Here is a 14,187-nt window from a genome sequence, read left to right as displayed (position 1 = left end):
AATTTCAACACACAAATCATATGGGACAACCAATGATTAGATAGATATTTAAAAATAAAAAGTCTTGTATTTTTTATCTTCTCTATTGTACTTGACATTGCAAATATTTGAGTGTGGCTCCTATAACTGGTAGTAAGTAGTATTCATCGGGCAGTCGATAATGACGCTTGTTGACGTCAACTGGCATATTCACAATTACCGATAACCCTCGGTCGCCACTTCCGAGCGCACTGAGCTTCATTCACACTGTGCTTTATGTTCACTACGAAGAATATAGGAGCTTTATAAGTAATACTATTTTTAGATACTTACATGTACAAGGAAATTTAATTTATAACCGAAGCAGAAGAAGTACTGTCCAAGGGTATTGGCTCATTTTTTCCCGGAGTTCTGGTAATTAATAACCGAATACGCCACTAATTAATGGGCTTTATTTTTACTTTTGATCCTACATGATTGTGTCAACCTGAGAACATGGATAGACTTTGTCGATGTTTTCAACGTATTAAAATACAGATTCTATACTGATATTCAGATTTAACCGCGGGGCAACGCTAGTATTACATCAGCAAAATAACAGCTCTTACATTGGTACATATTTTCAATTACTGAAAGAGCCTTTCATATCTATTTAAACAATGCCACAAAAAATCAAAGGCCTTGAAAAGTTAAACAGCAATAGGTAGCCTAGTTCATTGGATCAACATAATTAGATTCACAAAAAAACGAAATCAAACAAAAACTCCTACGTTCTATGCTTCATAAATATAATTCATTTCACGGTTTCATTAAACAATCGCCTATTAGTATTTGAATAACCATTGTTTTGCCACAATTTAACATGACCTACTTAACTTTAGTATATTACCCATTATACTCAAATATTAAATAAATAAAAAAACAAAGATTAACAAAATATTTCTCTTTTTCATACTAAAACAGAACACATTAAAAACTTGGTGCGTGTTAATATAATATACACATGTTATTGTACGAAGTTTCTGACGTGAATAAATCTAATTGAGCTAATGAAGGAGGAATTTCTTAATTAGTAGTGTTTCGAACGAACCATAGGCACACGTAGTGTACCGAAACGGGTTAATTACGACCGATAACTCTTTAATTAACCTGCCTAATAACAGAGTATTTGCATTCGAGCCAATTAGGGAGTCGACGAGATCGATAGAAAATATTATTTACTCGTGCGCTCCACGTTTGTTGAGAAACCCACTGGTATATGGTAACGTGTTCTAGAAACACTTCGCTACTTTTTACGCGCATCTAGTCATTGGCCATTCATTTTAAATGCACTAGTTTTCCTTAAGCGAGTTAAACACCTACTTAGTGCATTCTCATGGAAATTCTACTTTCAACAGAAGTTTAATTAAATCGATATTCAGTACTTACATGGTTTTACTTTTCCTCTTTTATTAAAGGGAAAAGTGAGAATGGAATCTCTCCAGACTGTGGTACTTATAGGGATTGGATGAACTATGCCTGTACTATGATTCTGATAAGTTATGAAGGGTGTAATCATCATCTTGGCTAATAAGACTCAATCTTTATAATTTTCATTCCTAAAGAAAATAAACACAACAGGAAAACGCTTCTCAAAAATCCAAAATAAGCCTACAATAAAACAAACAAGATCCACTCGTAAAACACTCGTATCTACTAAAATAATAACATTAACAACAACTATCAATTATAAGAAATGATTTTCAATAATTATGTTATTAATTGGCTTGTGGTCGATAAACACGAAAATATCTTGTAATCAAGAGGTCTATAAAATGTGTGCAAACAGTGCGTAAGGAATGAACGTCAGTGAGCGTCACCCGTCACGCCACCGAGGGGTTATCTGTCGCGGGCCGCGCGCCCACGACTCCCTAATGAGAGGCGACGGGTTAAAACTTACTACTACTTTCTAATTAATACTCACACTTTGTGTACATCTGCTTGTTAATGAGCACTTACATGTATTTGCTTCTTACTCGATAATTATAAGTCTCAGTGCTCATGTACTTAGTTGCTAGTAATACGTAGCCAATTTTAATGGAAATTTTAATTACATTTATCGAGTTGATATAGCTAATGGTACTCGTTAACTTTTACCTGTTCATTAATTTTAATCCAATTTCTAAAATTATATTGGTTATGTTGAAAAACAAGGAAAGTTGCCAAAGGAAATTAGATTCCTATTCGATACTATGGATATTTTAAATACTAAAATAAATGAGTTTGTAACATTTTATTTACAAAATGAATTATTATCAGATACTTGGACTTAATGGGTAATTACTGTTTGAATAATGGCAATTAAGTCAATAGCGCTACATACAGCTTAGCATTATCAACTGTACCTAAATACGAGCTAATTATAAAGTAATCATAATACACAAATGCTTCTTTAATTTGCATAATTACGTAGGTATATTATAATAATTTATTTAAAATGTTGATTCATTTCTCGTTGATGAGTTTCTTTTTTTTAATCGCGGCCATTTCAATCCTCTGAATCCATATTTATAATTACATCTTTATATTAATAAAATGTAGATTATTATTTATAGTTAGTACCGTAACATTCCGATAGTTACAACAGTAGCGGTGGTTATACAACTTAATTTACATGTAGATTGAAGATTTTGACAAACATCTAATTGCGACCAGGAGAGAAAGTTTAAAATTAAAAATAAATAGACGATAATAATCAGAAACTAGATGTGACCGCAGTGCACAGGTGTTTAAATAAAATAATATTTTTAATGACTTCATATGGATAATATTCTTATAAAAAATACATCTACAGAAATTTATTTGACATAAAAAGTATTTCACACTGGCGGATTTTCCGCGCGAACTTGAGAATGTATCGCGCGTAGAAAACCAGGGAAAATCCGTTAGACTGAAAGTACTATATTACTATACCTACTGAAATTAAATGAATGGTCCTCCTTTACATAACATTGACCACGAATAACTGGAGTATCTATATTATTGCTTATCTTAGCTAAGACACACCCCCAGATAGCATTATCAGTGTTATGCCTGGTGTCAAAAACTTCTCTAATTACACTGTCATCAAAAGGGTTTCAGTTTAGTTTTGTGTAAAAATCCTTGGAAATGTTATAAATGACGATGGGCATGTAGCTAAATATTTATTACAATTTGATAATATATTGAGAGTATAAATACAATCTATTTTTTTTTTACTTTAATAGGCTTAAGGTATTTAATCTAACAAAAAATACTGCCTCCCCAATAAAACCTTACTCTGATAATTTATTTGTAATATTCTGAACTCCTTAACTAAAGTGCTCTTGTGTTTAATTAGTCTAAATCACAATAACAAACTCTGTGTAGGTTGATTCGATAATAGGATTCCGTTATTTTTCTCGTCTCTAATTAGCGTGGCGTAAACTCATAATGATCGATAAATAGGCGACTATACGCTCGTGTAACATAAGGAGGAACACTTAATGCAACACGGGAGCACGAAACAAGAGTCGCAGCCCTAATTAAATAAGTAACAAGAGGAAGCACCGCCACCGTTGCTGAAAAACATAAGCCACACCAACAACCTAATTACTGGTGACCTTCGAACAGGGTTACCACGTTTTGTACACTTATCATGATTAAATAAGTAAAGGATTAGAGTTATTTTTGATCTGATATACGGTTTCTCACATATTTGAAGGTTGGTCGGAAATAATTCCGTTGCAATACGGATCAGAAAATTTCAGACACAACATTGCAGTGCTTCGAAACAAAAATCCACTTACTTCTTCAGCTGATCAAATAACATCATCAAAATTCAATAGATCTCACTGACAGGTGCGTTATTGGATACAAATTGGATTTGCAAATTAAGCCGGACCGGTGAGTGAAACAGTTTAACTTTTTTTTGTCAATTACGTTATTGGTACGCGGCGTACTTTGTTCAGTGGGGCTTGTTCCGCGATTAGTTTCCGGCTCAGTAATCAATTTAATTATTTAATTCACTCGCAGTTACACCGAATGTTTCAATAAATGCATTTTCTGTCCAAAAGAAGAATTTATTCCTAACTTATTAAGTAGGAATCCATGCAGAACAAATATTTTGTATTTCGAATATTTTTGCGAAGCAATATTGACTGCATATTTTGTTAGTTATTGAATTGTTCTTTAATCCAGTTGCAAATATCAAACGTCAGTAACAATTATTTTTTCCTGTTATTTCACTTTTAGGTTTGTTTTACCCAGATCAATTTGATAACTGTAATCAATACAAACGAAAATTGCATTGCAGAATGGCGTATGAAGTTTTTTCACAATTAACAGGAATTTCATTATTTCGGTTGCTGTTTCTGATACTTTTGTGAAAAAAGCACACTATTATACATCACAAGCTGTCTGTCTCCTGCATGCCACTATGGAACTGACAAGCCGTCATCTAAAAAAGTGGTAACCCTAACACAGCGTCAACATCCGTTTCTCTAGCTAATTTGTTTGTAGTACGGCGCGGAGGAGGCTGCAAGCCAGACCAATTAGTGCGCGCGGTGACCCTGCGTCCCGCACCGAGGACCCGCTAATGACAACCCTGGCGCGAGGGTCACATGTCACTTTAATTATTTTTAATGAAACAAATAAAAAAATAACTTACGAGCGCTATGAACGCTTGCTTTTTAAAAATATGTTTTTCGGTGCCGTAACTAGTAGACTAATTAGTATTTAAAGCTGGGTTAACGCGAACGCGATTAGGTACTTAAAGCGAAATAAAAAGGAGAGGCCCGTTGTGTAAGGGTGTAGTTTACATTCTGTGCATGGAAACCTTGATTGTAATTATTTTCATTTAAAACTTGTGGTTTATACTTAATACAATCAGTGGCGCCGCTATTGTGCGCGTGAGCATATTCATGTTTTGTATTATAAATCAGATCCTATTGTACTCTTAAGAAAGTGTTAACAATAGTATTAAACATTTATTATGATCACACTTTATTCATTACTTGGCCATCTGTCAGAGAGCAGAAGTTATTCATTAGATTAATTAAAATTCCATCTACAGAGAAAATATTATGACATAATGGAAATTTGGAGGCGCGGCCATGCTGATCATGGTATGGACCAATCACCGCTGATTAATTTATCCTAACACCCACGTTAATTAAAGCCGGTTTATTAATTAGCCAAAATTAATTAATGGAAATGCACTAGTCCATTGTGCTAAAATATAATTTTGACATAGCTAATTGAACATTAAAATGATATTAATTTATTATGCGGCTGCTGTAGTATCGGTTGACGTAATAATACCAATATTTTATAATATCGAGCGAGCCGCGGTTACATTAGCTTAAACTCGGATTTACTCGTCACTACAAAAGAGGAATTATTTGTAACAAAAGCTTGTGATAATGTTCATATGTATAGGACAACTAATTTATTGAAAAAGTTGTGAATTCAGAAATTACTTCAACTCTTATCAACAGACCTACTCCTTACATTTTACCGACATTATAAAATGATTGAGCATATTATGCATGTGAGTCATTATTAAGCGCAAGATATTTATGTACCTTGACAACCTTAATGCGAATAATACGAATTCCTACAAAAATAATATTGCAATTCAAAAAAAAATAACAAAAACCCGATAAACAAGTGGAGCGTCGTTAATCCATTTTGTATAAACATTCATTATGCGTAAGATAAGCAATAAAATGTTGTCCATTAATTGTGTACGGTAATTATAAGAACAGAAGGAGGCAGTGTTTATAATTAAAACGAATGAAGCATTGCTACACTGGCTGGGCTAGTGATGTAGCTCTAATGAGCTACTTGCTAATTAGAGAATAAACAAGCCGGATACGGGATTCTAATTGGCTTTTGGGACAACGATGTCGCGCTCAGCGCCACAGCCGCTCCGTCTTTTTATAGCAAAAAGATGCTTTCTTGTTTTCGGAGTTCCGTGTAACAACGATCTTTGTGTACCATAGACGTATTATAATATTGATTTTAATTGTCGGCGAGCAAACTTGTCGCGTAAGCTCTCTTTTATAGAAAATCTAGTTTCTTGCCCCTTTATAATTAGTTTCTTGTAAATAAAACGGCAGGTATGAAATATTTTGCAGCATTAAAAGCTTATGAAGGACTTTTTCTTGCTAATTGATAATAAATGTTATTTTAGCATTAATTAGCTTTCGCGATAACGACGCTGAGCTTAACTCGAAGCGAGTTCTACCTTTTGTAGCGAAAGGATTTCATGTTTTTATGGTGTTCGGGAATGGTGTGCCGCTAATACTTGATTAAATATTTAATTATAAGTCCAGAATCTTTACTAATGATTAAATAAATATTTTTGCCTTTCTCAGTTCTGTTGAATAATTTATGCCTTTGTATGAATATTTCGACATTGTTAATTAAATATTACGGAGAAAAATTATTGCAAAGTTTTCAGCTTTTTGCAAATAATATTTTTTTCTCCAAGACTTCTGGTTTTTATTTCAGATGATTTTATTCTTACTTTTCTTCTGCGTTGTATTTTTTTCTTTTCTGGTTGTACATTTTTTACACACGATTTCGACGAACATCCAAAAAATAACAATACTCAATGTGAAATGTACAAAGATCAAATATTTAAATTACAAAAATTCTTGCAGTATTATTTTTCATGAGTTCCTTATTTCCGACTTGTTTTATTTTTATCCTTTATGTCAATTAGTTGCCGGTAATCTTAATCAGCGAACTTTGGTTGTAAGAATTTTCATAACATTCATCAACATACAACGTAGGTCCCAATTAGTATCATGTTCAATTATAAATACCTTACGCTGTACTTTTACTCATTAAAATTAATTATTGTCAGTGAGAAACGTAATTAATTGTTAAAAAAAATACACAATTGACTTAAAAATACATTTTTTATGTAAAAAGATAATTAATTTGTACTTTATCTTGGCTTAGTACAAGATATTTGTAATGGAGATAAATGAATAACTTTTTTGAACTGTTCGACGGAACTTGCGTCAGTTGTTATCAAGTTTTATTGACAAGCTGTCCGGAAATGGTCTGTTTGTTACAAAACAGAGTCCCGCCTTATCAAGTACTCACGCCTACTTAAATAAAATTTATTGTTGTGTGCAAACTAATTGTGCTTTATGCGGTTGTCGTGTACCAGTTATCTTTACATGATAACCCAACCAATGAGCGCTTCGAAAATATTTAATTATCCATTTTTGATTATATCTGCAGCAGGACGTTTTATCTTATTTTGTTTCAGGTACTCTAGTTTAGTTTTAAAATACTTTTGTGTTTATTTATTTTTGGCCTTACTAAAAATAAAAAGTTTATCACATTCACAACTTAAAGATATCCTTCAAAGCTTAGAGAACTTTGCCAAAATGGAACAAATAGACAATTTTTGATTTCATTTATGAGTACATGAATAAATAAAATAAATGATTAAATTCCGTAAAACTGAAACATATTAATTAACTGTCGATGAATTTATCACATTTGTCTTATTATTTGATAAGGGAAATATGCAAGTAGTGAAAATGACACAGTTACAATCATGAAATTGTACGAATAAAAATTAAGTCGGTGAAAAAGAATTAATAACTTAAATGTAATATAATATATTAAAATAAAAGATCCCTCGTAGCGATAAGCGACGTGATCCATACAATAAACTAATTAGTAATTAGTTTAAAACCATAGTCGCTTGCGTGGGTACTTCACTAACTTAATAGTTTTTCAAAGTGTACGAGTCCGGTGGTAGAGATCATTAAGCGACTCTTCAAACCTGTCGCCGCATTACACTAATTGACGCAATTAGAGGGATTGCCGAACGGAAATAAAAGTCGGCTCACCTTCATGAAACGCCGGCCCAGCCAATTAGTCTAGCAACCCGTAATTAGCCTCTTCAAAACACTCTTACGCTCGATTAGTCTTTACACAGTTGGAAAAAAATCACTGCACAGAAAAATCTTGTTCATTTTAGCTTATTCGGAAAATAATGTTTTTCACGGCACTGAAAAGTTTTGTCGCGATCGCGCGCCGGTTCGTGGGGTCTCGGTTGTCGACGTGCACTCGCCGCGGCCGCCACGGAGCGAATGCGCGCCTCGCGGCGGGAGGAAGCCGGCCCGCCACACACAGCCTGCGCTAGGCGGAGTGTCATGCCCTTCCTTTTCCCGTACGAAAGCTCCGCACTTGTGGAGCTTTTCGCACAAAGCTGTCGCGGCTGTTACGCCCTTTTGTGCTTGGAACGACGCTTAACTCTGTAAGTGGGCAGATTTTGCGCGGTATCGCATTTAGGCCTAAATAAAAACGATACTGAATCAAATTACGATCGGCCCATTACGTCCCTGTATCGAATACATCGGTAAATATTTCTGCCACTTACATGTTTTTCAGGTACCCAATCGACGTACTGCCTTATTACAGAATCGTTTGCATTTGAATAAAATAATCGAAGTACATAAATACTTCAATGATAATTTCCCAAGGGGAACCTAATTATCGAGTAACATTTTCCTTAACCCCAGCTGTGGCGCTTACATGTAAGTACCTAAAATAAACATCATTGCGTAGACATAAGTACCTATTCTGTTGCAAAACCTATTAATCACCACAATAACAAGAATTGCGATGTTAGTGCTCACATATAAATAAACATTATTAGACAAAATGTTACTTTATTTCGCAATATTATGCGCTGTGTTAATTTCCTGAAGATTAAGCACGCAGTTGTAGCGAAACTAACTGGCAATTATAAACACGACACGAAGGATAGCCTATTCATCAATGATAAAACTCGTCGGCGACGTCTCATTCAATCTTTGTGACCACACTGCCAGCCCTGGCACTTTCCCGTCGTACGGCCACGGCACAACCCTAGTATACTTTTTACCCTTATAGTATTCTTGCTAAAGGGGCATCACTAATATTTCTTCGGTTATAGAATACTGAATAACCCTTTAACACTGCTATTTGAATGGCATCCAAGAGTTTCAACGCCCATTTTTTTTTTTTTGTAGGCGGATGTTAGTTATAGTTGTTCTGCGAAACTAATCAAACTAGGTAAGTAATCAAACTGATAGATTACGAAAACAGACGAAGGTAACTTTTAGGTACTGAAGAAAACGGAAGTACTTTTAAATAAGTATTTTATGAGATACCGATGTGCAAATGCGGTTTTCCTCCCCATTGTTATTTATTAAAGTCAATCCTTATATGTAATTAATTTTGAAACTATGTTAAGCTGCGGTACAGTTTAAATTATCATATTATTAACTTCTAAATGTAAGTATGCGGCAAGTGATCAATAAGGGCGTCGTGTCGTGAGGAAAATAAATCGCTTACATAGTTACTGACCAGTTTGCACTAGATATAAAGACAAGGTCCCACCATTCTCAGCAATAAATAAAACGATGATTCCGATAACTTGCAAGAACCCACCTAAAGAGTTACAGAAATTGAAAGCATTATACACGCTGGGCACGACCATATGCAGTAATATTACAAAAACGTTATAAATGCATTATTCTCCACTTAGACCGGTACCTTGTTATCATTTTATGGTGGCACTTCTGCATTGAATCAATTAAGCCTACGTGGAAGGGGTGCAATAAAGAATGATTTATAACTTACGGCCATAATAGTTTTTAATTATTTTTCAAGAGGGTACATAAGTGCGTGGAAAAATGTTAATGCAGTGTCGTAAACATGTCTTCATACGAATTAAGTTACATTGAAGTCTCAAACCAGTACCAACGGATTCTTAGACAAGATTACCTTGGTATCTTATAACTTTTATAGTTTTTAAATGAAGACAACTAAGCGAAATTGCCTTATAAAAGATAAGTTGAATACAAGCGTTTCTAAATTAATGTTTTGCTATTGATAATACAAGTTAACACTTAGGTGAATACGTTTAAATTGCGTACAAACAAATCGGAACGAACGCAAGGCGTTCTGTGTCAATTTGCGATCCATTCAACGCACGTCCCGCAAAAATCAAGGGTGCGAACTGGAGCGACGGCTAACATATCGATATGCCGCCGTCGCTATTGCAATACCTCACTGTTTCACTAGGAATATTTTTAATAGGAAGGCCTTTTAAATCACGATTTTAATAAAATACGTGCTTAATTTATGTAATACATATAATCTAAAAATGACTTGTTTACTTAATTCTTATCTGTGTATATTTTTTCTCTAATATATTGAGTACATATTAAAGAACTCAAGTGTTCAAGATACAATAGGTATTTGACTGTACCAACTTATTAGTAACATACCAATGATTGGCTGTTACATTAAATTAGTAAATACACAAATATTGCATTAAACAATAGGAATATTTGGGTTATTGTAGTATTTGAAGTATGTAACCAATTATTATGTTATAATAACTAAATAATTAAAATTCCGTTCCAATAATAGGTAGCGATTTTGAAATATATCGATTGATCTCTCATTTTAAATGAATCTGCTCTTTCAATATGTAGGTATATCAATAGACATTGTAGTGATTATTTATCATAACATATAATTTATGTGCCCATTAAAATAAATTCATAGTTTAATTGGTAGCCTCAGTTAACGTTTATGCACGTTAACTAACGACAAACGCATTTATCATTAGAAGCTAACAACAAGCTACATGCGTATGTCAATTATATCTGTGCACGTCAAACTAACAAGTCGTAGAATATGAAACTTGTCTGATACGAAACTCATCGATAAATCTTACTAACATCACTACGAGCGGCCCGAACAGGGTTGGGGAAACGTATTGACGCATTCATTTTCTATACACATTTAATTTATTGCCGAGTAACTCGAGACATGTACGCTCACAAATCAACCGAGCTTTTGCGCGTTTTCAGCGACGTTTTGTGCGCCACTCACTCGGAAGCGCCGTATTCTACCAGACGAAGGGTTAATATCAAAAGACCTTTATGACTCGACAAAAAGTTAAATCTTGTATTGACTGTTCAAATCTTATAATGCCCTTTCATAAGGCCCCGAATTCAATGAATTTTAGTTTGGCAATGACTTAGACGCCCCTGTACAGTCAACCTGGTTTTGATGAATAGCGCATAATTTCTTATTCTATTTAGTAGCAGGACCAACAGAACCTGTTTAGGTTTTATTGTACCCTTTATTCAATTGAAACACTAATCGCTTTGTTTAGGTTTGAATACTTGTGTTATACTGCATGAATCATACCCCTTTGTGATTGCAAGGTGAGCAACCAATATATTGCATTAAAATGTAAATTTTGCCCTTAATTTCATTATCCTCGTGGACGTCTTTTTCAAAATCAAACTTGAAATATTTATAGTGCATTAACTATATAAAATATTAAAATATAATTACATTATTAATTATTATTGTAATGTAATGACAAAACTCTACTGAACTTGCTAAGTATACCAAACAATGATCCTTCTTAAATAGAAGAATTATAACTTCAGCTTATCCGATTTACAAAAAACGTGGGCTTTTCAAGCTTTTATTGAATTCGACTTAAAGCAATTAATCACTGTTATCAGCGTGTTTCCTCGGAGTTTTTCGACAAAGGGATCGTCGGCTGACCATTGAGCCGCTGTTGTGGGGTAAACGCCACTATTGTCGGCCGATGTGCATCGAGCCCGGGTATTGTTGGGGCCCATTGTGCTGGAAACTGATGACGCCTTCGACAGAGGTGGCTAAGTCGATGATTAGTCTTCGATAACGTTTGACACGGGACATTGGATTGATGGAAATTGTACACTGTTAATGTTTCATGGGTATTTGCAATTTATTTGTTCCGCACAATTACAAAATGAAGCCCACTAATAAGTTTGTACCTTAGAAGTCTTTACACTATTTATTAATTAAAAAATAATGCTACAATAAAAACTGTAATAACCTTGGTTTGTGCATAAAGCTTTTATAATGGATATTAAATATGAATTACGACCCGGTTTGTGTGCAAATGAGATGTCTTATCAAGACTGTTTAATTAATATGTAATCTTTTTAAATAAAGAAAACTTTATATTCGACACTCAAAGTCATGTTCAAGCACAATTTTATACACATACCTACGTAGCTTGTATACCTTAATGCCTATATAAACATAAGCCCATTCACAAAGCTAGCTTAACAGTTGAAAGAAGCTCGCATCCCATCGCGCCGCTTAGCGAGCCCCCGCTAAGAAAACAACCAAACTGGCATTTGCATAAATTAAACGAAAGCACCTTTCTTCAGTTTACGAAGTGTGCTAATGACTCACGCGAACTGATTCAGGATCACGTGACGAAAGAATTAAAAATGAACCAATTATTTGTGTTTGAAATATTTTTTCAGGTTTTAGTTTGAACCTTCTATCACGGTGATCTACATACTGTTGGATCATAGATGCACACGTTAAATTTAGTGTTGCTGATATAAAATTGATTCTAATATTAGTACTAACTACCCTGTTTAACTTAGGGGTGTTATTTTGTAATGATTTTCAAAAAACGCCCGGGGAGGTACCTATTGCGAAATAAAAAACAGATGTTTGAAAAAAAAACATCAGTAAATTATTGAATTTTGGTTTTGCTATATTCAAAACAAACTCTAGGCGTTGGTTAATTATAATAAAGCGATTTAAAGGAGCATACTGCAATATCCACCTTACGTAAAGTAGAACAGTACAGGCTGTGTCAACTTCGCATCACTTATTTGAATAATGTTCACTTTGTTCCGACAACAGCCTTCCTTATCCAACTTAAAGATTTCAATTAGGAGGGTCCTCTTAAGCGACTTAGCATTTCTATCGTAAAATTAAATTTACTTTACGCAACAAATTCTTGTGTAAGATAATTCAAATCTTAACAAAGCACCATGATCTCGATAGATTTAATTACCCAAAAAAACATTATCAATTAAAAAATAAGGTCACTATGGCCACAGATAACCTTACAATGATAAAACGGTGCATTTAAGTGTTAAATAAATGATAATTTTAGTTTAGTGTCTTACGACAAAAAATATTGACAAAAACTGGTGCGCGGGCGCAGCAGCCGTGAAGACTTATTATTGTCACCAGCCGCACTATTATGACAATTATAGAAAACGGATAGAAATCAATCAATAACTTGTTTTTTTACCTCATCCTTTAAAGAATATTATTCTACGACCGCTTTTTTTCATTGTGACATTAAGTCTTTTTTTTACATCACAATGTTCTGCATATTCTTGAAAAACAGTTTGGTCGATGTTTGTAAATAAAGCCAACTCTCTGTTTTATCTATCATAACACCCGTCCACAAAGCATACATTTCCTTGATGACAAAAACTCAGTCAAAAAAACTTCAAACATCCCTAAATTCGTGCGAATCAAATCTACAGAATCGTGACATCGAAAAATTATGTACGGGGATTTAAATAATGAGATCAGTCTCATACCCCGCGGTCGAGTCACGGATGCCATGGGAAACGTAAACAGTGGGTTGGGGGCATTATTCTAATCCACAAATTAGTCGATAAACGGTCCACCGTCATAAAACCAGACCGAGATTACGAAGATTAATGTACGTCTTTCGTGTAATTGTTGATCTTGCTACTTTAATGGCGTGATGATTTGTTGGGAATTATGGTATAGATTTAGTATTGATGCCTTTTAGATTTCTGATATACAAAGAAAAATAATAACTTATTTCATCGCAAAGAAGCTTTATAGACTTTTTTCAATAGATTTAAGCTCATTACTGTCGCAGAAATCCTAACTCTACCCTTATGCCGTTGGTACGATTTGCCTCTGCCACAATCTATAGTGTTGCGAAGACATTAGATTAATTAATTACCTAAAAGCGAGGATCTAGTTATAAACAGGTACTAATTACTGTTCTAATTAAGTAATTACAGTACAGGACAATTAACCGTTTAACGCGCCAGTACGAATCGCAGTATCCTGTTAACCCTGTAACACTAAGCTTTGAATTTTGAATTAATTTTGTTCTAGGTTCATTATTTGTAAATAACATAAACCGCAATACAAATGAAACAGTGCTACGCATAGCATTACAAAACAAATCTACATTCCATCGACCGTAGCTACGAGTATCCGTAAGTAAACATAAAAACAAGAAAGACATGAAAAAAGAACAAATGAAGTCGGGCAACCCTCGGCGCGTCACCGCTGCCCAATCGTCCATTCAGCACG

The 14,187-nt window shown here is 34.2% G+C and overlaps 1 protein-coding gene across 1 annotated transcript in view; it reads right to left on the bottom strand.

The window, feature by feature from the left end:
* Bx (Beadex) overlaps positions 1 to 8,129 on the bottom strand; it is a 43,277-nt gene extending 35,148 nt beyond the window's left edge. The window contains exon 1 of the mRNA XM_021328222.3: positions 7,857 to 8,129. Coding sequence (XP_021183897.3) covers positions 7,857 to 7,862 — 6 coding nt within the window. The 5' untranslated portion in view covers positions 7,863 to 8,129. The remainder of the gene's footprint in view (positions 1 to 7,856) is intronic.
* Positions 8,130 to 14,187: the final 6,058 nt, after the last annotated feature.

Source organism: Helicoverpa armigera, chromosome 10, assembly GCF_030705265.1.
Source record: "Helicoverpa armigera isolate CAAS_96S chromosome 10, ASM3070526v1, whole genome shotgun sequence".
In the NCBI taxonomy this organism is placed as follows: Eukaryota; Metazoa; Arthropoda; class Insecta; order Lepidoptera; family Noctuidae; genus Helicoverpa; species Helicoverpa armigera.
Note: the sequence above shows the minus strand (reverse complement) of the source record. Positions and strands in the feature narration are given on the sequence as shown.